Source organism: Platalea leucorodia (genome assembly GCF_965183815.1).
Source record: "Platalea leucorodia genome assembly, chromosome: 3".
NCBI lineage: Eukaryota > Metazoa > Chordata > Aves > Pelecaniformes > Threskiornithidae > Platalea > Platalea leucorodia.
The window spans coordinates 127,982,706-128,006,896 of record NC_138825.1 but is presented as its reverse complement, the minus strand read 5'-3'; the positions used below and the strand labels follow the sequence as shown (position 1 = coordinate 128,006,896).

The 24,191-nt window shown below is 67.5% G+C and overlaps 3 protein-coding genes across 3 annotated transcripts; 1 reads left to right on the top strand and 2 right to left on the bottom strand.

The window, feature by feature from the left end:
- Positions 1-337: 337 nt before the first annotated feature.
- On the bottom strand, positions 338-2,434 carry DNAJC5G (DnaJ heat shock protein family (Hsp40) member C5 gamma). The gene is made up of 4 exons (XM_082305598.1): positions 2,306-2,434; positions 1,945-2,158; positions 1,656-1,809; positions 338-1,068 (listed from the first exon to the last, which is right to left on the bottom strand). The coding sequence occupies exons 1-4, from the start codon at positions 2,416-2,418 to the stop codon at positions 986-988; spliced, it is 564 nt and encodes a 187-aa protein (XP_082161724.1). The 5' UTR covers positions 2,419-2,434; the 3' UTR covers positions 338-985.
- Positions 2,435-4,471: 2,037 nt separating this feature from the next.
- On the bottom strand, positions 4,472-17,426 carry LOC309587252 (uridine-cytidine kinase-like 1; the record flags this gene model as incomplete). The annotated part of the gene is made up of 14 exons (XM_082305261.1): positions 4,472-5,618; positions 5,783-5,939; positions 6,027-6,134; positions 6,212-6,334; positions 6,561-6,623; positions 6,729-6,822; positions 13,458-13,556; positions 14,343-14,359; positions 14,887-14,948; positions 15,058-15,247; positions 15,558-15,629; positions 16,182-16,352; positions 16,576-16,682; positions 17,153-17,426. The coding sequence occupies 14 exons, from the start codon at positions 17,424-17,426 to the stop codon at positions 5,545-5,547; spliced, it is 1,611 nt and encodes a 536-aa protein (XP_082161387.1). The 3' UTR covers positions 4,472-5,544.
- A 2,235-nt stretch (positions 17,427-19,661) lies between these two features.
- Positions 19,662-23,525, top strand: SLC30A3 (solute carrier family 30 member 3; the record flags this gene model as incomplete). The annotated part of the gene is made up of 8 exons (XM_082307682.1): positions 19,662-19,744; positions 21,449-21,621; positions 21,697-21,843; positions 21,915-22,068; positions 22,299-22,503; positions 22,658-22,763; positions 23,141-23,275; positions 23,373-23,525. The coding sequence occupies 8 exons, from the start codon at positions 19,662-19,664 to the stop codon at positions 23,516-23,518; spliced, it is 1,149 nt and encodes a 382-aa protein (XP_082163808.1). The 3' UTR covers positions 23,519-23,525.
- Positions 23,526-24,191: the final 666 nt, after the last annotated feature.

Sequence of the window (24,191 nt, the reverse complement as noted above, 5' to 3'; positions counted from 1 at the left end):
GTGCCTGGCCAGGCTGCTGCTGCCCTGCACACTGCAGCAGCGAGGAGGGGGAAAAGCACGGTCCCGCAGGAGGCAGCGCTGGCTGGGGGACACAGAGCTGTCCCAGGAAGGTGACAGGAGACAGAGTGATGTCCACCCCTGCGACAAAAGCACCCCCCGCGCCGCAGCACTTGGGACACAACCTGCCTACTCCGCACCCTGCTCAGCCCAGCGCTGCTGCGGGACCCACAGCCGCGGCCCCCCCAGCGCAGGGCAGGGCCGGGCAGAGGCACGTTCCGCTGCAGAGGGTTCAGGCGGCCCCTGACGAGACAGAGACCACACAGAAACGCGCTCCCCTCCCGTCATCCTTTAATGGTGCCCATAAAACCTGTACAAACCCGAGGAAAGTGCCTGTACCGGGCCCAGCCCTGCAGGGAGCCTGCCAGCAGCAGCGAGCGTGGGGTGCAGCCAGCGCGCCGGGGCTGTGGCAGGGCAGAGAGGAAGGGGGTACGGAAGGTGGCACCCCAACCCCACGAGCAGCATTTGGCACCCGGCACCCAGCAGGAGGGTCCCTGTGAGGGCAGGCAGCAGGCTGAGCCCAGCCCCAGAGGTTACAGTGCTAACGGTCTCGGACACGCTCGGCTACCTCTCGCAAGCTCCAGAGCCTGGCCTGGAGAGGTCTCCGCTTGCGGCTGCTCGGGCCGGCTGCCGGCACCCAGGGCCGGGCAGGGGCACAGCAGCAGGCGAGGCACTGGGGATGGGGCGCAGCAGTGCAGGCTCCAGGCCACCTCCACCACCACTGCTGGGAGACAGGGGCAGCGCCCTGGAGCTTGAGCAGGGGCAGAAGAGCCTCTGCATTGATGCTGGCCAAATTAACCTGAGATTCTAGCCACCCTGAGGCTGGAGAGCCACCCCGGGTGGCATGACCGGGGTCCCGGAAAGTGACAGTCCCAAAGGAGGATCCCTGCCCGGAGTCCTGGGGGAGCCGGCAGGGCTGATGCCAGCCTCAGGCATCGGTCCTGGTGCTGACAGCTGGCAAGGGCTCTGCGCTGGCAGGCGGGGGCTGCGCCACAACAGGTATCTGCGCATCTGGAAAAGAAGAGCTGCAAATCAGCGGCTCAGCCCTGTCTCGCGGTGCCAGCGAGCAGGTATCTGGGACGTCCCAACACCCCCACGAAGGCTCCCGCAGACCAAGGCTCCCAAGCCTCTAGCCAGCACACAGCCACGCAGCAGTGCCCCTTACCCCACCGAAACCTGCAGAAGTGACCCAGTGGCAGTCCCTGTAGACACCAGTATGGCCAGTACCCCGGGAATGAAGCCAGCCTGGAGCACAGCTGCTCACCCCACGCTCCCTCCCCAGGAGTGCACGGGCCCAAGTGTCTCGTGGCTGCAGGCTTCAGGGAGCCCTTGCCCAAGGGAAAACGAGGAAGGAGAAGGCATCCCCGCGGCCTGGGCGGTGGTTCCCTCCACCGCCGTCACCAGCCCCCGTCCGGGCAGGAAAACACCGAGGGCTGGCTGTTAGGCAAGAGATGCGGCCAAGTCAGATCCGAGCCTCAAGCCAGAGCTCCAATCCCCACGCGAGATGGGATGGGGGAGCCCCCCAGAGCCCCACACAAGACAAAGCCAGGTGGTCTCAGCCGCTGGGGCTCGAGACAGATACAGGCAGCTTGACTCACCGCTGTCCCCCGCGCCCATCTGTGCCTCCAGGTCCTTGGGGTCGACGTACTTGTAGGACTCGTCCTCCTTCGGCGGGCAGCATGTCCCGCAGCAGAAGAAGCAGAAACAGCAGCAGCAGCAGCAGGTCAAAGTGCCGCAGCACAAAACCAGGGCCTGCAGAGGAGGGGACGGCAGCCCCGTGAGACCACCCGAGCCCCGCCGGCAGCCGGGTCTCCGTCCCAGCGGCCGCGGCAGTGCCCCGCACGGCGGACGGGCTGCGCAGGGCCGCGGCGGCGGGGCAGGGCTCACCTGGAACCACCACTTGGACATGAGGAAGTAATGCTTGACGGCATCGTCGCCGAACTGCTCGGCCACGTAGAGCCCCAGGGAGCCGTACTGGTCGTAGAGACGGCGCTTGTCCTCGTCGCTCAGCGTGGCGTGGGCGCTGTTGATCTCCTTGAAGCGCTCGGCTGCCGCCGGGTCGTCGGGGTTCTTGTCCGGGTGGTACTTGAGTGCCAGCTTCCTACGGGGCACCGCGGGTAGGACAGGCCCGGGCCCCCCGGGACCGGACCCCCCCCCACGCCCGGCTCCGGGGCCGCCCCCCGGCCTCACCCCCGCCCCGGGACCCCCGCCCCGCCGCGGGCCGCCCCCCCGCCCCGCCCCGCCGTACCGGTAGGCCTTCTTGATCTCCTCGGGGGAGCTGCCCTTCTGCAGGCCCAGGACGCGGTAGAGGCTCTCCCCGACCCGCGACAGCTTCCGCTGCGGCCGCCCGCGCTCCGCCATGGCGCCCGCGCCCCGGGGGGGGACGGGGACGGGGACGGAACCGGAACCGGAGCCAGCGCCCGCCCCGGCCCGCGCCCGCCGCCGCTCTGCGCAGGCGCCGGGACCGCGGCCTCTGCGCGCCCCGGGCCCGGCCCCGGCGGCCCCGGCACCGCCGGCACCCGGCCCGCACGGCGACAGCCCCGTCACACGCCCTGCACAGCGGCACCCCCCCACACACGGTGACACCCCAACACCCCCTGCACGGTGACAGCCCCGTCACACGCCCTGCACAGCGGCACCCCCCCACACACGGTGACACCCCAACACCCCCTGCACGGTGACAGCCCCGTCACACACCCTGCACAGCGGCACCCCCCCACACACGGTGACACCCCAACACCCCCTGCACGGTGACAGCCCCGTCACACACCCTGCACAGCGGCACCCCCCCACACACGGTGACACCCCAACACCCCCTGCACGGTGACAGCCCCGTCACACACCCTGCACAGCGGCACCCACACACACACGGTGACACCCCAACACCCCCTGCACGGTGACAGCCCCGTCACACACCCTGCACAGCGGCACCCACACACACACGGTGACACCCCAACACCCCCTGCACGGTGACAGCCCCGTCACACGCCCTGCACAGCGGCACCCACACACACACGGTGACACCCCAACACCCCCTGCGCGGTGACAGCCCCGCCATACACCCTGCACAGCAGCACCCCCACACACACGGTGACACCCCAACACCCCCTGCACGGTGACAGCCCCATCACACACCCTGCACAGCGGCACCCACACACACACGGTGACACCCCAACACCCCCTGCACGGTGACAGCCCTGTCACACACCCTGCACAGCGGCACCCACACACACACGGTGACACCCCAACACCCCCTGCACGGTGACAGCCCCGTCACACACCCTGCACAGCGGCACCCACACACACACGGTGACACCCCAACACCCCCTGCACGGTGACAGCCCCGTCACACACCCTGCACAGCGGCACCCACACACACACGGTGACACCCCAACACCCCCTGCACGGTGACAGCCCCGTCACACACCCTGCACAGCGGCACCCACACACACACGGTGACACCCCAACACCCCCTGCACGGCGACAGCCCCGTCACACGCCCTGCACAGCGGCACCCCCCCACACACGGTGACACCCCAACACCCCCTGCACGGTGACAGCCCCGTCACACACCCTGCACAGCGGCACCCACACACACACGGTGACACCCCAACACCCCCTGCACGGTGACAGCCCCGTCACACGCCCTGCACAGCGGCACCCACACACACACGGTGACACCCCAACACCCCCTGCGCGGTGACAGCCCCGCCATACACCCTGCACAGCAGCACCCCCACACACACGGTGACACCCCAACACCCCCTGCACGGTGACAGCCCCGTCACACACCCTGCACAGCGGCACCCACACACACACGGTGACACCCCAACACCCCCTGCACGGTGACAGCCCCGTCACACACCCTGCACAGCGGCACCCACACACACGGTGACACCCCAACACCCCCTGCACGGTGACAGCCCCGTCACACACCCTGCACAGCGGCACCCACACACACACGGTGACACCCCAACACCCCCTGCACGGTGACAGCCCCGTCACACACCCTGCACAGCGGCACCCACACACACACGGTGACACCCCACACACCCCGTCACCCCCGTCACCCACCCCATACAGCAGCAGCCCCATCACACAGCCCAGCACAGCGACAGCCCGCCACACACGGTGACACCCCAACACATCCCAGTACCCCCGTCACACAGCACGCACAGCGACAGCCCCGTCACACACCCCACACACGGTGACAGCCCCCTCACACAGCCCGCATGGTGACACCCCAACCCACCCCATCACACACCCCATACGGCAGCAGCCCCGTCCCACACCCCGCACACGGTGACACCCCTCACCCACCCCAGCACCCCCGGTACGCGGCGGCACCCCCATCCCAGCCCCGGCGCCCGGGTGGGCAGCGTCCCCCGCCCCACAGCAGGCAGCAGACGGGGGGTCGCGCTGCTCCTTTATTGGGGTACAAAACGAAGGCAGCCGGGGCAGCGGGGAGGGGGCAGCGCCCCGGGGCTGGGGGCACAGCGGAGCCTTGGCAGCCAGCGAAGCGGGGGCAGGGGCCAGGCCCCGGCCCCCCAAGCAGACAGACCCCGCTCCGGAGCCGCTCCTGCTGCCTCCGAGGGGGACGCGAGGCCACTGCTGCCCTTGCAAAGAACCTGAACAAGGGTGGCGGCGGCAGCGCAGGCCGCAGCCGAGCCAGCCTCCCTTGCCACCCCCTGGGACACCGGGCACCGCGGAGCCCGCGGGGACGGGCTGGGCCCTGGGCATGGCCCCCGCGGAGCCGGACAGCCCCGGCTGCCCAGGCGCTGGGATGGCAGCGGGAGAGCGTTTGAATATCAAACCCTGCTGCTAGCGCGGGGCGAAGGCCGCCCCTGCCCTCCTGGTGCCGCTGGCCAGCCTGGAGCCCGCGCGGGGCCAGGGCAGGGAGGGGATGGAGTCTCAGATCGGTGGGGACAAGGTGGTTCCCCAATCCCTGATGTTTTTCAAGTAGCTAGCCTGCCCCGCTGGAGAGCCAGGTGGGCAGCTGCTCAAAATAAATACAAATAAATACAGATTCCAGCAAGGGAGCCTGCCGGGCACCCAGCCCGGGCCCAGGGGAAGCCTCGAGGGGACCAGATCCCGTCCCCCTCCTCCCCAGGGAAGAGGGTGACCAGCCCCTCAGGCACGGGTCGCAGGGAGACCACCGCTCCCTCCCGCAGGCACAGCCGGGCCGGGGCGCAGGTCCTGGGGGGCGAGGAACACCCCCTTCTCCCCGGGGGCCGCAGGAGACGCCATCCCGCCCGCCCGCCCTCCCTCCTCGGAGGGGAGGATCGGCCCCCACGGGGCTGCTCCTGCGGGGTGGAGGGAGAGGCTGGCAGCGAGGGGCTCATCCTACAGGGCAGGAGAGCCGGGGGCTGGCAGGGCTGGGGCTGTGGGTGGGCGGGCACAGGCTGGCAGCTTGGAGCCCCTCCTGGGGGCAGAGGCAGGGGGCCGGCCCCATGGCCAGCCCGGCTGGTGGCCCCATGGCCAGCCAGCTCAGCAGTCCATGCCATCGCTCTCACACCAGGCAGAGGGGCCGTCAGTGCCGAAGTATCTGTCCCCAAAGTTACCTGAAGGACAAGAGGACAGAGTGAGGCGATGGCAGCGCCGTCCCCATCCCAATTCCACCCCCCAGAGCCGCCTCAGCGCGGCCAGGGGACACCCCCCCGGGCTGCCGAGGCGAGGGGCTGGGGGCCCGGCCCGCGAGGCACAGCACACCCTTGTCCGCCCTCACCGATGCCCGGGATGATGTGGAACTCCTCGTTGATCCTCTTGTCCACAGCAGTGGTGATGATGCGGACGCGGGGAAAGGCGTAGGCCACGGAGTGCACCCCCATCTCCGCCATCAGCAGCGACAGCAGGAAGATCCTGTCCTCCTGCACGTCGTGGTCCTGCAGCACGCAGAGCCGTGAGAGCCCGGCCAGCGCCAGGAGGGCCGCACACCCCCGCCCCGCACCCTGCTGTCCCCGGCCCCTCACCAGCAGGACGCGCACTGCCATCATGGCTGCGGCTCCCGTGGACACGGTGCTGTCCATGAGGATGACGTAGTCCTCGCTGATCTCCTTGGGAAGGCGCAGGTAGTGGAGCTGAGGAGGGAAGGAGAGGCGGTCACCCATCCCGCGGTGCCGGGGGGCTCTGGGCCAGGGCAGCGGGGGCCACTCACCTCGGGCTCCCCCGTGTCGTGGTTGGTCTGGATCAGGATCTTGCCCAGGCGGATGTCCTTGCACACCGCAGTGAGGGCCTGCTCCATGGTCTCCCCCGCTCGCAGGATGGACACACCCGTGATCTGGGGAAGGGACGGGAACACGTCTGCCTGGTGCTGCGCAGGGGAAGCAGCCGCTCCGGTGAGCTCCCGCGGCTCCGGCACCACAGGAGCGGGGAACAAGCCCTGCCGAGCAGCTCGCCTGCACAGGGACGGACCCCAGGAGCCACCAGGTTTTCCCAGTCCGTGCCGATCCGAGATGGGGCAGCTGTGTGCTTGTGGGGAGAAAGGGGCCAGCAGAACGTCTCACCCTCTGCCTGTGGAAGCGCTTTCCTTCGTACGTTGTCCCCTGGGGCGTCTCCACAGTGACAGACTGCAGAAAGGGCAGGAGAAGGGAGCGCGGATGAAGCCGGGCCCCCGCACGGCCGGGGGGCTCAGGAGGGGGAGGCATGGCTGTGGCCGCACCCGAGGAGCTCACCTTCAGTGGCAGGAAGGAGAGGGCATGTTCAATCAACAGCCTCATCAGGCGCTTGGAGTAGAAGATGAATTCGTCCCTGGTTGTGTCCTTGTTCCTGTTGAGGGAGGACACCCGCGTGAGACACAACCACCCCATGCCACGCTGCAGGCGTGGGGAGGAGCGGCTGGGAGCTGCCCGGGGGAAAGGGCCTGGGGGTGCTGGTCGACAGCCGCTGGACATGAGCCAGCAGGGTGCCCAGGTGGCCAAGAGGGCCCAGGGCATCCTGGCTTGTGTCAGGAACGGTGTGGCCAGCAGGAGCAGGGCAGGGATGGTGCCCCTGCGCTGGGCACTGGTGAGGCCGCCCCTCGAATGCTGTGCTCAGCGCTGGGCCCCGCACCCCAAGGCGGCCATGGAGGGGCTGGAGCGTGGCCAGAGCAGGGCAGCGAGGCTGGGGCAGGGGCTGGAGCACAAGGCTGGGGAGGAGCGGCTGGGGGAGCTGGGGGGGCTCAGCCTGGAGAAGAGGAGGCTGAGGGGAGCCCTCATCGCTCTCTGCAACGGCCTGAAAGGAGGCTGGAGCCGGGGGGGTCGGTCTCTGCTCCCCAGGAACAAGCGATGGGACGAGAGGGAACGGCCTCAAGCTGCGCCAGGGCAGGGTTGGGTTGGGTATGGGGAAAAACTTCTTCCCCCAAAGGGCTGTCAGGCCCTGGCCCAGGCTGCCCAGGGCAGGGGCTGAGTCCCCATCCCTGGGGGGATTTAAAAGCCGGGGAGATGTGGTGCTGAGGGCCACGGTTTAGTGGTGGCCTTGGCAGCGCTGCGTTAACGGTTGGACTCAATGATCTCAAAGGTCTTTTCCAACCCTAACAATTCTGTGATTCTATGAGATGAGCAGAGTCCCTGCTCCACCCCGCAGACGACAAACAGGGCTCCGGAGGAAGGCCGGCACGAACAGAGAGCAGTCCGTGGGAGCCTGGACGCTCTCAGGGAGGGGACACAGTAATCACTGATTCAGGGCTCGCAGAAGACCTAGGGTGTTCTCTAGAAAGGACCACACGGTCAAGAAACACATTCGGTTCCCCTGGAAGGGGGACGTAAAGGCTGCAGCAGATCATGCAGATCGGATAAGGTGAAAGGATGCCACACGATGCTGCTGTCCTCTTTGGGACAGTTCAGCTGGCTCCGCGTGGTGGGCTAGCTAGACTGGCAAAGCGAGTAAAGCCAACAGCAGAAAGGAGATAAGTGAGCACAACACGAGCAGCCTGGTGTAGATGTACACCCTGACCCTGTACGGAGACGAGGCAGGTGCCCGAGAAGCAAGCGCGGAAGCGCAGCATTACTCGCTCTAAGCACGACCTCTAATCGCTGCTGAATCCCTGCCGAGGATTTGCAGGGCTGGAGATTTAGGACTTAACTGCTGACTACGTGGAAAGAGACAGGAGAAAAACAAGGGGCGGGAGCAGCAGAACGTCAGGCAGCACCATCGGTTCTTGGGGCAACAGAAACTAAGGAGCAAGCGGCACGTGTTTTGCACGGGCCCTGCCACGGGAGCACGAGGCGGAGCAGGAGCACAGCCAGGACGGACCACGGCGCAGCAGGACAGACGGCTCTGGGAATGCCTCAACGTGGAAGAGACCGGACTGCGCCACGGCCCAGAGCAGCTGGGCTACCTGACACTGGCAATGGGAAAACATCTGGCATGTTCTCAACTCGTCTACGTACCAAGTTAGAGATAAACTACTGCCAGGAAGCAGACAGATTTTGAAACACCTGGTGCTATCACAGCACTGAAGTGCTGAGGGCAGCAAGAAATAAAATAAATAAAATTAATAGAAACCAGAATAAAACCACAATGGGACTGTAATTCACAGGAAACCTCCCCTTCCCCCTCAGGAGGAGTAAAGCCCACTGTACGTGCACGCACGCCAATCCCCGTGCCGGGGCAGAGGGGGAAAGAGGCTGGCTCTTCTTGTTGGAAGCGTTCTGACCATCAGCACACATACCTGTCGTAGTCTAACTTGTTCGTCGCACAAAAGAAACCGCCGCACAAAACCTTGCATTTCCTGCAACACACGGTTCTCAAAGCACGGTAAGACGAGCGTGTACAGCACGTAACGACAGGCGGGACCCAGTCCCATGTTACTCAGAGGGTATTTTCAGGTGAGCAGAACAGCTCCTCCCCCAGCACCGTCAGTGTCAAGTGCCTGAAGGCAAAGTACCTACAGCAAGAGGTCACGCAGCAGGAAAAGGAGGAGAATCTAAGATGTGCTTGTCATTTAAAACGTGACCATAAACAACCTACCGATGTCCACCTATAGCTCCCACCGTCTGTGGCTGCTTTGGCAAACGAGTAAGTAGCAGTAATGTAAGTGCCATTTCACTGGGCAGCTGTCAAGAACAAGCTCCTGGCTCCCTGGCTGAACCATAACCAAGAGGCAGAGTGAGGCCGAAGGCCTGTGGTTAACAAGACACAGCTGAAAGGCATTTTCTCTTCCGTGACCTCTGTCTAAAGCAGTGCGGCCTGCGTATGCCCCCGGTGTTTTCTGGGGAGCGTAAGGAACAAAGGAATCCTACAGACATTTGCCAGTTTCCAGATGGAGGAGGTGGAACTGGCAACAGTCCACAAGAGGCAGAAGGATATTGAATATTTTTACTCTGTATTTTAAGACATCATCTGCCACTTCTCACATCTCACCACGATGACAGACAGCCCAGCCAACAGTGCTCAGGAGAAGGATAAACAGTCGCTACTATCCCGAGATATTTTTGCAGCCAGCCCTGGGCAGCTCGCACCCGAGAGCTCCGCGGTGACCAGAAAACCCGACTAACGTGGACATTTCCAACGAGCCTGGGGACAGCGGGGCACTCCCAGAGAGGTCAGAAAATCAGTTCGGGTCTGGAAGAAGGCGGCGCCCTGCCTACAGCTCTTCAGCGTGGGCTTTCGGCACAGGCGCTCCCTCGCGGGTGGGCTGCGCCCGCGTGCTCGCCCACGGCGGCTTCGGAAGCACCGCCCGAGCTCCCGGCGCACAGGCCCGGCAGCAGCCCTGGCTCCATGGGCAGGGGCTCCCAGCCAGCCGCCCCCAACAAGCCCCATGCTGGCCCTGTCGGCCCCACGGCCGCTCCGCCGCGGGTGGGGGCAGTCGGCCGCCCCGGCCAGCCCCCGATCTGGGTGCGACAGGCCCATCGGTGCTCCCGCAGCGGCAGGTTCCTCCACAGCTTCCGAAAGGAGTGCCGGGGAGGGAGGAGCGTCCTCGGTCCTTGCGCTGTGAAGGCCCAGCGTGCCTCCCTTTTCATGCAGAGGTGAAGACAACCAAGAAACTTCTCCTCACCCAGGGGACAAGCAACCATCCACGATGCAAGGGGGAAGGGGTGCTGCAAGGGAGGGCAGCCCCGACATCCCCTGGCAGCAGGGGGGGACCCTCCCCGCAGCGGTCAGAGAGCGGGATCGCTCCAGCCATGCCTCCATGCGCTCCCAAAGGGGACACGGCCCCCCCCACGCCAGGCCTGCTCACCCCGCTGCGGAACAGCACGGGCTCGGACCCTCCTGCCATCGCCCAGGCACAGCCCGAGGGCACGCGCTGCTCCAGGCGCTGCCCACCCCTCGGCGGCGGGGGCAGCGTGCACACCCCCGCAGGCCGGGAGCCTGCAGCCGGGCACAGCAGCACTGCAGCCAGCGGCTCCCGAGGACCTCGATCAGCCCTGGCACTCCCAGCAGGAGACGTCAGAAAAGCACCGGGTGGCCTGACGGGAACCAGCAAGCGTCTGGCTGGGAGCCTGAGCACGGTGTCAGCTTAGCTCACGAACAGGAGCGTCTGTAGCTGAAAGCCAGCCATCGCATTTGGGCCCCTGGGAAACTTCAGCACGGACAGGTTTCATGTCTGAAGCACCTCCTCCGGCATTAGTAACTTCCCGGCATGCAGGGAGCACCTCGCTCTGCCTCTCACCGAAGCACCAACAGCCACACGCCTCTCAAGGGCAGCTCCAGCGCAGGACGACGTGTCCTGCCAGAGCACAAAGTCCAAAGGCTCAGGCCGGAGCAAGCTTGCCAAGAGAGGCAGGTGACCCACGGCACCCACAGGCTGTGCCACGGGGGATGTCCCGGAGCCTTTCCACGAGCGGGGGGGTACCAAGAAGCAAGCGGTGGAAAGGAATTGCCGTTCTCCTGCAGCAAAGAGAGCCCAAGATGCTTCAGGGCTACTGGGGGGCAGAAGGGACTGTTCAGGCCCTGCAGAGTCCTGACGGGTGGCACGAAATGCTATTGACTCCGGCGATCTGGACCCGATACCGAAGCATCTTGTAAGTTGGAAGATATGACCCTTATTACACTGTCCATCTTCAGCCTGATCACGAATAAAATCATTCAGCTACTCTAGTGCAGGACTATTTTTCAGTTTCTGCCTCTCCACAATAACAGAAAATCACTCTGGAAACCACTTCTCCCCGAGATGCCAAGCCTGAATTTGCCATGACTATACTCAGCGAGATGCTCATCTCCTGCCACAAGATAATCTTCCAGGAGGGCCCTCAGAGACAGAAGGCTGAAGCACAGAAGGGCCTCCAGTGTTGAACAACAGGGAAACAACGTTGGCCGGCAGCAGCCTGGCAAGCCGAGATCAACAGGCTGTCTCCAAGGGAGCCGCACTGGGAATGCAGGATGGAAAAAGGGAGGCTGGAGGGAAATCCTGGTTCACAGCTCTCTGGCGCATCCACAGACGCCGGGTTTGGCGTGCCAAAGCACTCCGAAAGGCAGTACTGGTGGGAGCACCAGCACTCCACGAGGGCTGCCACCGCAGAAAGGGGCCGACAGCACCGCAGCAGCCAGAACGAAGACAAGAGATCGGATTTGCCAAGACACAGTAACTTCACGCACCAAGGTGTGGGAAGCTTGGCAAAAGGCGTGCATTCAACGCCCTGCCAGTCTGGACCTCTCCAGGGAGCCCAGGAGAGCGTCAGCAGGCGGGGAGCAGCGCCTCTGGAGCAGGGGGAAGCCCAGGAGGTCACACGTGAGGACCATGAACAGTTCTACACCATGCTGAAGCCACGCAGAAGCAAACGAGTGCTGCCAAGTATCACCTACAACCACCAGAAATACAAGCTGCCTTGCTGTTGCTGAATACAGGGACTTTTTAGCAGGAGAGTTCCTCAGCTCAGAGATCTTAGTAACAGCACTGCTTCAGCTTTCCTTGCTTTCTTGGGCTGCAGCAGGATTTGAGGGGGTGGCTGACAGGCCAAGTCAACGCCCCTCATAAATGTGGTGTTTTGCATTTACCATCTGGAAGAGGCAAAGTCCGCCTTCCCGCAGCCCTGCCGCTCGCACCGGCCGCTACAGAAACCCGAGATCAGCGGCGCTGCCGGACTCCAACCACAGCCTGCACGAGTTCGATCCCCTCCCTCCCCGGGGCAGCTGAACAAACTCCTAAGTCTAAGCAGATTAAGGTTATTAGACGCTTGTGGCGTAAAGGCAGAGGCACAACAGGCTGTTCCCGGCAAGGCAAAGGGACGCGCACTTCAAGGAGGAAGATGGGAACAGCAGCTACAGATGAGAGAGGATTTAGTGCCTGCCCACGGTGCCGTCCCTTCCGGACGCGGGCTGGTCAAACCTGGCACTTGGCACTGCTAACGGATCAGCCCAGGCTCACGTTCGGTGGCTCTCCCAAGGCAACAGGAGGAGCTGCAGGCCAAAGGTCCGTGCCAGAGCCTATGAATAGGAAGGCGAGCGATGGCTGCCGCACAAAGACTTGCATTCTTCTCTCCCTGCACAACCCCGGGTAAGGGAAAACTGCTCCTTTGCCCGCGCACAACACTGAGCCTCTGGAGGTGCCGTTCCCCCAGGATCTCCCTCCCACCTTCATCTACCACTGAGCGCGCGGACAGCAGATGAACTATTAGAAGTCCACAGCCTAGGGGTGAGGTACGCGGGCTTCAGACACCGGCACAGGTCTCTGCCCCGTGCGCGTAAGGTGCCACATCACCTGGCTTTTTCCTGCTGTGAGCTGCCTTTGGAGCCCGCGCTTCGACGGGGAGGAGTCGCGGGAGGAGCCTGGAGAAGGAACACCTCGCTTCCTACAAGGAGGTGCGCAGCCTGCATCTGGTTTTGGAGAACGTAACCTCATGACAACACAGGGCTTCGGCAGCCAGCCACAGCGTGCGCAGGCGCAGAAGAGCCCTGCTGAGCTCAGCGTCCCCTCTCTGTTTTACAATCCAGCGACAGAAACACACAGAGAGGCTGCAAGCTCCTGCAACCGCAGTAACAAGGAACGTCTTAGTGGTCCCATGGGATTTGGCCCTTGACCTTTCGCTAACACTACTGTCACCTGGAGAAAAGGAGCATCAGTGGGGAAGGAAAAGATCAAGTGAGCAGTGAAGTCATGGAAGCAGCAGCCTGGGTCCCTTCTGTAAGCTGGCTCTAAAACCAAGTGCCTCAGCAGAGAGGCAGCAAGGGCACCTCACCCCGTGCCACCAGCTGCTAGGCCTGTGCTTCAGCTAGGAGAGAGCTAACCAGTCTCCTCTCATCGTAACAAAAGCCTGCCCGTGGCTCAAAAGTCACCCCAGGGCAGATGTGCCAAGGTCTTGTTGCCAAAAAAGTGCCTGTAGGCTGGAGCCCGCTATGTTCAGCAGTCCTGCTCCAAGAAGACACCTATGTCCGAAGCCCTAAAGGCAGAGGAGGGAAAACTCACACCAGGTTTTGGAGCGTGATGCTACAGAACAGCACTTCTGTGAGGGACAGAAGAAATCCTGAGGGAGGCAGGCGCCTACCTGATGATGGTGTGCATGCCTCGCACCTGCGGCGTGTTCTCCAGGACGCTCAGCGTCTTCGGCAGGGGCTGCCCTTGGTGGGCAGAGGCCAGAGCTGCCCTGCAACAAGGAAGCAGTGATCAGAGCTGCACAGCGCACGCACAGAGCCACCGTGCTGGACCCCCTCAGAGGAGGACGTGGCCCCCGACGGAAGGAAGGCTCCTCCTGGAGAACCCCCTGCACAGGCTGGACACCAGAAAGCGCTTAGCCTTCCTGCCCTGATCCCTAGGAAAGCCCCACACCTGGCACCAGGTACGAGATCCCAAAGCAGTACCACCCCGTAAACCTGGGGCAAACCTCCCCCGACCACAAATCCAGCTGCCTCCGCACACACGAGCCTCCACCGGCACCTGGGGAGCGGGAGCAGCAGCTCTGCACGGGCAAGACCTTGCTACACATCCTGGGACAGGGCTGCCTGGGTTGCACCGAGGTACGAGGACCGTCCCACTGAGGCTGCCTACACGGTGTGCCAGGGAACAGGGAGGGCTGTGCAGGGCACTTCTCCCACAGAAGGGAGCAGCCTGGGGCACTCCAGCATTCAGGGCAGGAGCCATGCTCCAGGAAGGGACAGGAGCAGCGCAGGGAGCCAGTCACACGAGTCAAGCGTAGCTGCCATGGGACGGGTTACACAGGAGCCTGCAGCCACAGCGATACAACCCCCAAGAATCTGCCTGCAGGGCAGCCACCTCGGCAGTCGAGGAAGAGCAGCTACGCCCAGGCATCTCAGCAAAGCTTTGGCCAGCAGGGACAGAGAAGAGGCAGGACTTGGAGAAGAGCGGGTGCTGGCAGCCCTCCACCCCCAGCCCAGGAACCGGCCCCTCTGCGGCTGGCAGGGTCCCCACGTACCTGACAGTGATCTCACGCTGGGTGGTAGAGCGGAGTCATCCAGCGTGGCAGAAGGGGAAAGAAAGGACACCCGGTCACTGCAGCGGCCAGGCACAGCCACCGGGCAGCCCCCGTCCAGCTCCCACCCCTTCTCCTGGGGCTAAACCGAGAGCAGGAAAACCACCGCTGGCCACAGCTGGGAGGCAAGGGCGGGCTGCCGGGGCGCAGCCAGGGGCGAGCGAGGTGGGGACAGCTGAGGTCAGAGGAGCTGACTGGGACCGAGGGGGACAGCAGGCAAATGAGGCCAGCCCAGACCACAAGTGCCAGGCGTCGCTGCCGGGGCGGGCGCCATGCCCAGACCCGTCTCCATTCCCCCAGCCCCCGCGTCGCAGCTCTGTCTGCCCCAAGAGCTGCGCTAAGACCTTTTGTGAAGGGAGAGGCGACACCAAGAGCCTCTGGGTGCTCCAGCAGCACAGGGCTGTGACCAGCCACATCCTTCCCTCCGCGTGCAGAACCCTCCTCCTCCTCGCCTGCGCTAGCAGCAATCCATCAGCCCACACCTCACCTTCTCCAGCTGGCTGTGCACATGCTGCACAATGAGGTCCAGGGCCACAAAGTTCTCCCCACCTGACAAGAAAGCGGAGAAGCCGGGTCAGATGCACGCTGACCAAACCCCATCCCAGGACACCTGCTCCCGATGCTCGGATCGGGCCTGGCAAACACCGCGCAGTCTCACCCCTGGGCACCACGATGTCGGCGACCTGCACGGTGGGCTCGATGTACTGCTCGAAGGCTGGCTTCACAAACTTGTTGTATTGCTTGATGACACCCACGATGTCACGCCCACGTTCCATGATGTCGCGTTGCAGCCGCCGCACCAGCCGGATGTCAGAGTCCGTGTCCACAAACACTTTCATGTCTAGGAGCTGGAAAACTGGGAGGGGTGAGCACCCCCTATGCAGCCCCCCGTCAGTCCCGCCTCGTTCCCCTCGCCCGCAGCCCAGCCAGGCCTGATCCCCCACAGCGATGGCATCCAGCGCTGCCTCCCCTGAGGCCTCTGACACGGAGGTGCTCTGCCAGCAAGCGGTGGGTGACCTCTCCCTCTGCAGCCCCCGGCCACCACCCTGCCCCGGCGGCACCGAGGGCTGGGCCTCATCCCACCCGCAGCGCACCACCGCACGCCTCCTCCCGCGCCCCCCACCAAGGTGGGCCACCAGCCACGTCAGGCAGCGATACCTTCAGCAACTCCTTGTTCGCAAAAGCCAGTATCCCTTCAAACACGATGACGTTGGCCCCATACACCGTTTTCTGTGGGCAGATAAGAACCGTACGCATCCCGCCCCCCTCACGCACACCGCAGCAATGCCAATGCTCGGCACAGACAGCGCCCCAACCCCTGACCCACACCGGGCTCTCACCACCCATGGGCAGAACCCCCCATAGCCACCGTACATCACCCAGCCTTTAAGGGCCCTTTTCCTCACCCCTGCGCTCGATGCCCCCAGCCCTGCGTTGACCCAGAACCCAGTGCCTTGCCCCGGAACCACAAACCTCTGCCCAACACCTTTCCCCAGCCCCCATCCTCCCTGCACTCCTTCATGCTCCGCACTGCAGCCGCTGCCCAAACTCTGCGCTGGTCCCTGCTTCCGCATCCCTCTCCGTGCCCCCCTCCCTGCCTCTACACCCCCAACCCCCCCCAGAGCGACCCCCACACACCTGATGGCCCCCAGCCCCTCCCTCCTTTGCCCTCCCCGGCCCCACAGCCCCCGCACTCCCTACCCCTGCCCCACAGGCCTCTCCCCACAGCACCTGGCCCGCCTGCCCTCCCAGTGCCTGGTATGGCTCCCCGGCGGCACCCACCCACTCGCGGCGGCGGCTGTGCGTGGTGAAGTCGTAGACCGGCACTTTCACGCTCTTGCCCTTCTTGAGCTTGCGGAGGACGCTGACGAGCAGCTCGAAGTCAAAGGCATCGGGGTGGTCAAAGTTGTAGTCGCTGCGGGCCGCCAGCGCCTGCTGCCCCTCGTCCAGCACCTGTGGGCACCGTCACCGCTCAGCACCACACCAGCCCCCCCGACCCGCAGGCACCGTCACCGCTCAGCACCGCACTGGACCCCCGACCTGCGGGCACTGTCACCGCTCAGCACCGCGCCGGACCCCCGACCTGCGGGCACTGTCACCGCTCAGCACCGCGCCGGACCCTTGACCCGCAGGCACCGTCACCGCTCAGCACCATGCCAACCCCGCCGGCCCTCACCTTGTAGAAGGAGTCCATGGAGAGCAGCACGACCCAGGGCACGTCCAGCGCCTCTATGATCCGCGTCGCCACTGTCGTCTTGCCCGAGGCGCTGCCGCCGCACAGGCCTGGGGGCGAGCGCGTGGCGGCACCGCGGTAGCCATGGCCCAGCCACGGCTCTGTCATTTCCCCAGCTCCATCCCAGTTCCAGCCCCGGGCCCAGCTCCGGTTCTGGTCCCATCACTTCCCCGGCCGTGGCTCTGGGCCCGGCTCCAGCATCTCCCAGGTCCTGGCTCCAGCTCCGGCCCCGGCTCCATCCCTGGCCCGGCCCCGGCTCCATCCCTGGCCCGGCCCCGGCCCCGGCTCCATCCCTTCCCCGGCCCCGGCCCCGGCTCCATCCCTTCCCCGGCCCCGGCTCCATCCCTTCCCCGGCCCCGGCTCCATCCCTTCCCCGGCCCCGGCCCCGGCTCCATCCCTTCCCCGGCCCCGGCCCCGGCTCCATCCCTTCCCCGGCCCCGGCTCCATCCCTTCCCCGGCCCCGGCCCCGGCTCCATCCCTTCCCCGGCCCGGCCCGGGCCCGGCCCCGTCCGCCGCTCACCGATGACGAAGGCCTCGTCCACGGGCGCGCCGGTCTCGCTGTACCAGGGCGGCCGCCCGGCCGTGTAGATGGTCCGCTTGCTGGTGCGCAGCAGCGGCGGCTCCGGCTTGCACTGGCTGGCGGTTCGCCGCCGCGGGGAGGGCGCCAGCGGCAGCCGGCTCAGCAGCGAGCCCAGCGGGCCGGGGCCGGGGCCGGGGCCGGGGCCGGGGCCGGGGCCGGGGCCGCGCTCGGGGCCCGCCGCGCCCCACCGCTCCTCCGCGCCCGCCGCCGCCATCTCCCCGCGCCGCCGCGGGCCGGGCGGGACGGGCCGCGCCGCGGGGGCCGCCGGGACGGGACGGGACGGGCGCGCGCGGCTCCCGGCGGCCCCCGCGGCCCCGCCCCGCCCCGCGGCCCCCCCCCCCGCCGCGTGCCCCCGCTCCCGCCCCCGCTCCCGCCGGGCCACCGGGGCCGCGGCCCGGCACCGCGGCCGGAGTCACCGGGGACGGGGACCCCACCTCCGCCCCCGGCCGCCTGCGCCCGTGTCACCCCCGCACTGCGGAGCGTGCCCCGGCGTCCGGAGGGACCCCCCCGGTCCCGTTTGTGCCCCTGGTCCCGGCACTGGGCACCACTGGAAGAGCCCGGCTCTGTCCTCTTGGCCCCCTCCCTGCAGGTATTTATAGCCATGGACGCCGTCCCCCTGAGCCTCCTCTGCTCCAGGCTGAGCAGCCCCAGCTCCCTCAGCCTCTCCTCATAGCAGAGATGCTCCAGTCCCGCGGCATCTTGGTGGCCCCTCGCTGGACTCTCTCCAGTCTGTCCGTGTCCCTCCTGTACTGGGGAGCCCAGCACTGGACCCAGCACTCTGGGGTGGCCTCACCAGTGCTGAGCAGAGGGTAAAGATCCCCTCCCTCTACCTGCTGGCAACACTCTTCCTAATGCGGTCCAGGACTCCATTAGTCTCCTTTGCAGCAAGGGCGCATTGCTGGTTCATGGTCAACTTGGTGTCCACCAGGACCCCCGGGGCCTTTTCTGCTGAGCTGCCTTCCAAGTGGGTGGCCCCCAGCGTGGTCTGGTGCTACGGAGTTGTTCCTCCCCAGGGGCAGGACTTTGCACTTCCCCTTGCTGAACTTCATGAGGTTCCTGTCAGCCCGTTTCTCCAGCCTGTCCAGATCCCTCTGCACTACAGAGCAGCACGACCCTCTGGTGCACAGCTGCTCCTCCCAGCTCGGTGTCACCTGCAGACTTGCTGAGGGTACACTCTGCCCCATCCTCCAGATCATTAATGAAGACAAACGGGGCTGGGCCCAGTATTGACCCCTGGGGTACCCCAGTCGTTACTGGCCTCCAACTAGACTTTGTGCCACTGATCACTACCCTCTGGGCCTGGCCATGCAGCCAGTTTTCAATGCACCTCACTGTCTGCTCCAGCCCACACTTCCACAGCTTCTCTAGGAGGATCTTAGGGGACACAGCGTCAAAACCCTTGCTGAAGTCTGGGTAGGCGATGTCCGCCGCACTCCCCTCCTCCACCCGGCCTGTCGTCTCATCGCAGGAGGTGATCGGGTTGGCCAGGCACGACCTCCCCTTGGTGAAGCCCTGGTGACTTTCAATACTTAAATACTTTCAGTACTTAAAGGGGGCCTACGAGAAAGATGGGGACAGACTTTTTAGCAAGGCCTGCTGTGACAGGACAAGGGGGAATGGTTTTAAACTGAAGGAGGAGAGATTCAGACTGAACACAAGGAAAAAATTTTTCACGCCGAGGGTGGTGAGGCACTGGCCCAGGTTGCCCAGAGCGGTGGGAGATGCCCCATCCCTGGCCACATTCAAGGCCAGGTTGGACGGGGCTCTGAGCACCCTGGTCTGGGTGAAGATGTCCCTGCCCGTGGCAGGGGTGGGACTGGGTGGCCTTTGGAGGTCCCTGCCCACCCAAACCCTGCTGTGACTCCATGACTTCTGATGACTTTCTTGTCCCTTACGTGCTCAGAAATGGTTCCCAGGATTAGTTGTCCCATCGCCTTCCCAGGGGCAGAGGTGAGGCCCCGCACCTACGCCGTCCTCCCCATACCCGAGCACCCCCCCGTGACCGAACAGCCCCCCCGTGAAAGCAGCCCCCCGCACACAGCCCCCGCGTATCCAAGCGGCGCCCCTGAACCCCCGCAGCCTCCCCGCACCCAAGCGGTCCCCCCGTGCCTGGGCAGCCCCCCGTACCCGAGCCGCCCCCCGCCCCATCAGCCCCCCGGTACAAGTTAACCAGAGCCGCGCCGCCCCCGGCAGAGCTGCAGCTGCTGCCCGCCGCCTTCCCCGGGCCGAGCGGGGCCGAGCGGGGCCGAGCGGCTCCCCCGCGCCCGTGGCTGCTGCCCCGGCGGGCGGCACGGCCCGGTGGCACGGCTCTGCCCCGGGGACCGGGGCCCCGCCGCCCCCGCCGCCCCCCGACGCGTGGCCCGGGGAGGGGCGGGGCCTGGCGGGGGGCGGGGCCTGGAGGCGGGGGCGGGGCCGGTGGCGGGTGCCCGCGGTGCCGCTCGCCCGCGGCATGGAGTCCCCGACCGGCACCGAGAGCGCCCGCCTGGTCAGCCCGCGGGGCGGCCCCGCCGACGGCAGCCTGCGCCTCAAGAGGTACCGCCGGCACCGGCACCCCCTCGCCCCGGCTCCTCCGGCACCGGCACCCCCGGCACCGGCACCCCCATCACCGGCACCTCCATCACCGGCACCCCCATCACCGGCACCTCCGGCACCCCCATCACCCTGGCACCTCCATCACCGGCACCTCCATCGCCCCGGCTCCTCCGGCACCCCCGGCACCGGCACCCCCATCATCCCGGCACCCCCATCACCAGCACCTCCATCACCGGCTCCTCCGGCACCCCGGCACCCCCATCGCCACAGCACCTCCATCACCCCGGCACCCCCATCACCGGTACCTCTGGTACCCTATCGCTCCGGCTCCTCCATCACCGGCACCCCCATCACCGGCACCTCCGGCACCCCCATCGCCCCAGCACCTCCATCACCCCGGTACCCCCATCACCTTGGCACCTCCGGCACCGCCATCACCCCCGGCACCCCCATCACCGGCACCTCCGGCACCCCCATCGCCCCAGCACCTCCATCACCCCGGTACCCCCATCACCTTGGCACCTCCGGCACCACCATCACCCCCGGCACCCCCATCGCCGGCACCCCCATCGCCCCGGCTCCTCCATCGCCCCGGCACCCCTGGCACCGCCACCCCCTCCACCCCGGCACGGCCGCCCCCGGCACCCATCGCCCCCTGCATCTGCAGCCCTCCAGCCCCCGCGCCCGCACTGCCGCCACCGGCTCCCTCCTCACCCCCGGCATCGCCGTCACCCCCCATCGCCCCCGGCTCCCCGGCACCCCCCGGCGCCGGCACCCCGGCACCCCGCGGCAGCGCCAGCTCCCACCCCCCGGGACCGGCACCCCCCGGCGCCTCCATAGCCCCCCCGGCCCCCGCGCCTTCCATCTGACCCGCACATCAGCCCCGAGCCCCTGACCGTCCGGGCACCGGCACCCGCCCCCCCGGACCGGCACCTCCATCCAAGCGGAACCGGCGCCCCCGCCCGTGCGCCAGCCCCGCTCCCCGCTCGGGTGTCCGGCCGGCCGGTACCGGCGCCCGAACGCCACCCATCCGCACCGGCACCGTCCATCCATCACCGCCCCGCACCGTCCATCCATCACCGCCCCGCACCCGCACCGTCCGGCCCCTCTCCCGCGCTGCTGCCCCACGCATCAGCGCCCCGGCCCCGGCCCCCCGCCTCCGCCGCCCCGCTTCCCACGCCTCACGTCCCCGCTCCGGCGCCCCGTCCAGCGGCCCGGCCCCGGAGGCGACACCTCGGTCCCACCGGCACCTCCGCCGCAGGCGCCCGCTCCCGCACCGCTCCCGGCCCCGGCCCCGCCATCCCCCGCCCCCGTCCGGGCTGAGGCGGGCGGCTCCGGCCGTGCGGGGCCGGGGCGGGGGCCGGGCCGTCCCCCGAGCATCGCCCCGGCCCCGCCGGGAACCCGCGCCGCCTCCCGCCGCCGCCGCCAGCCCCGTGGCCGCCCGCCCGGCCGGGGGTGCGCAGCCGCCGCGGGCCCGGCTCCCCCGGACCCGGCCGGTGACCCGGCCGCGGAGCCCGGTGCGGCAGCGGGCCTGGGCCGGGCACCCCCGCCGGAGTCCCACGGGCCGGGGCCGGGGCCGGGAGGGGCGATGCCGTGCTCCCGGTGCTCTGCAGCGGCCCGGGCAGCTGGGCCGGACTGCGGCTACCGGGGGTGGTGGGCAGGGGCACCGGAGCCAGTGCGGCCGGCAGTGACCCCCGCCCCCAGTCTGTTTGCAGGCTCCCAGGACCCCCTGGCACCGCCAGCCCCCCCGGCCCCGGGTCCCCGCTGCTGCTGCAGCCCCCCCACCCCCAGCCCTGGCCAGGGGAGGCTCCAGGCCCGCCGGCAGCTGAGCGTCGCCTGCACCGTCTGCTGCGTCTTCATGGTCGGGGAGGTGATAGGTAACGGCGGGATGGCGATGGGCACGGGGACGGGGGCCGCCGGGGCACCGGGTGCCAGCTGCTCTTCACCCGCAGGCGGGTACCTGGCGCACAGCCTGGCCATCATGACGGACGCGGCCCACCTGCTGACGGACGTGGGCAGCATGTCCGTCAGCCTCTTCTCCCTCTGGGTCTCCACCCGCCCGCCCACCAAGACCATGAGCTTTGGCTGGCACCGCTCGGGTGAGCTGGGGGGGCACGGCTCCACGGGAGCCCCACAGCCGGGGCGGGCGCTGACGGCTCCTGTCCCGCAGAGACGCTGGGCGCGCTGGCCTCCGTCCTCTCCATCTGGGTTGTGACCGGGGCCCTCGTCTACCTGGCGGCTGCCCGCATCGTCAGCAATGACTATGAGATTGAGGCGCAAGCCATGCTGGCTACATCCGCCAGCGCCGTCGGCGTCAACCTGGTGTACGTCCCACACAGGGCTGTGCGCAGCCGCGTCCCCCCGCACCCCCCTGGCCTGAGCCCTGGCCTCCCCTCCCACACCCCTGCCCGCATGTGCTCCTGGCACCCCAGGACCCCCATGCCCCCTTCGCCTGTGATGCCCAGGCACCGTTGCCTCCATGCAGGTGCAGGCAGGGCCAGCGAGGCCCCTGCGCCCTGCCTGCACAGCACTGAGCCAGCCCTGCTCTCCCCAGCATGGCCTACATCCTGCACCAGTCCCCTGCTGGCCACGGCCACGGCCCAGGGGGCTACGAGCAGCTGGAGAGCACCGGGGGCTGCCTGCCCAGCCATACCCCCCTGCCTGGCAGCACCAGCGTCCGCGCGGCCTTCATCCACGTGGTGGGTGACCTGCTGCAGAGCGTCGGGGTCCTCGTGGCCGCCACCATCATCTACTTCAAGGTGCCTGGGCTGGACTCCCCTCCGCTGCCCGCAGGAACAACTCCCTCAGCCCCGCGCAGGGTGCCGTGGGGCGCTGGGGCCCTGGCACCCCCACACCGGGGTGCCCGGCTCGGCTCTGCCCCCGCCAGCCTCACACAGATCCTGCTCTCTGCAGCCCCAGTACAAGATTGCAGACCCCATCAGCACCCTCTTCTTCTCGGTCTTTGTCCTCGGCTCCACCTTCACCATCCTCAGGGACGTCTTCAGAGTCCTCATGGAAGGTGAGTGGGGGGCGAGGAGGGTGCGGGACCACGGGTGTGGGACCACGGGCGCAGGGCGGGTGCAGGAGCTCCTCAGGGCCGCAGCCCCTTCCCCACGTGGCACCTCAGCCCCTCGCAACCTCTGCTCCCCACCCAGGCACAACCCAGCCCACTCCTCTCTCCTTCCCGAGCCCCCGAGCCCCCCCGCCCATCCTCTCCGCCCCAGGCAAGCGGCCCCGTGGCGAGAGGTTGCCTCACCCTGGAGCCACCGTCCCCAGCCAGGTCACAGCCTGGGGAAGCCCCCACCCCTGGCTGCTCCCACCGCAAGCCCTGACCCCAGCAGGGGCTGGGGCTGGGGGCCCGGGGCTGGCCCCGCCGTGACCAGGCACCGCTGGCAGGGACGCCGCGGGGCCTCGAGTTCGATGCGGTGAAGGAGGTGCTGCTGGGGGTGAGCGGGGTGAAGGGCGCCCACGACCTGCACCTCTGGGCCCTGACACCGAGTCACCACGCGGTGTCGGCGCACGTGGCCGTCGGTGAGTGCCCCGCGCGCGGCCCCCGGGGCATGGCCCAGGGGGAAGCCCCTGGCTGCCCACGCACGGGGGCTGAGCCGCGCTGCCCTGCCATCCCCAGACGCCAGCGCCGACCCCGAGACGGTGCTGCGGGAAGCCACCACCCAGCTGCAGAGCAAGTTCGGCTTTGCCTCGTGCACGGTGCAGGTGGAGCGGTACCGGGAGGAGATGGCAGCCTGCCAGCACTGCCTGGACCCCCGTGCCTGAGACCCTCGCCCGCTGCAGAGCTGGGTCAGGCCTGGCCCCGGCCCCCCACCCCGCTCCCGGGAGCAGGGAGTGCAGGACAGGAGCTGGGGCAGTGCCTGGGCTCCTGTCCCTGCGCTGCACCCACCCCACTGCTGCGGAGCCCTGGGGTGGGACAGTGCCCCTGCGCGTGCCGGGCCCGGGGGGACGCAGGTAGCCTGGCCCCGCGGCACAGGAGCTGCCCCGGGAACCTCCAGCCCCAGCTGTGCCGGGAGGGGACCAGCCCTGCCACAGCCCCAGGGACCAGCCCCGAAGGAGCAGGGGGATCCTGCCCCACCGCACGTCCCCCCATGCAGCGCCCTGCTGTCCCCCGCAGGGGAGGGGACAGGAGGGAACCGCTGCAGCTGCTGAAGGGCCCAGGGAAGGGAGGGGACAGCCCGGGGGGAGCCCAGACCCCGCCATGGCCCCAGATGCTCCTGTGCCCCCCATGGCTGCAGGGGCTGCCCCACTGCCCTCACGGCCATGGGCTTGCTGCTCCCTGGGCTGCAGGGGGGGCCAGGCAGGCTGCTGCCGCTGCACCCACCGCAGCGCAGGGCGGCAGGACAGCCAGAGCCTGAGCACCCGCTTCCCTGGCCTTGCTCCCTGCTGCCCAGCCCAGGCCTGCATCCCGCCATGCCTCGGCCTGATCCATTCCCAC

Excerpts from the sequence above, each read along its gene's own strand:
- DNAJC5G (XM_082305598.1), bottom strand. The coding sequence starts at position 2,418 with ATGGCGGAGCGCGGGCGGCCGCAGCGGAAGCTGTCGCGGGTCGGGGAG. Across the intron at positions 2,159-2,305 it reads GAGATCAAGAAGGCCTACCG|GAAGCTGGCACTCAAGTACC; the intron begins GTACGGCGGGGC and ends GGTGCCCCGTAG. Across the intron at positions 1,069-1,655 it reads GATGGGCGCGGGGGACAGCG|ATGCGCAGATACCTGTTGTG; the intron begins GTGAGTCAAGCT and ends CTTCTTTTCCAG.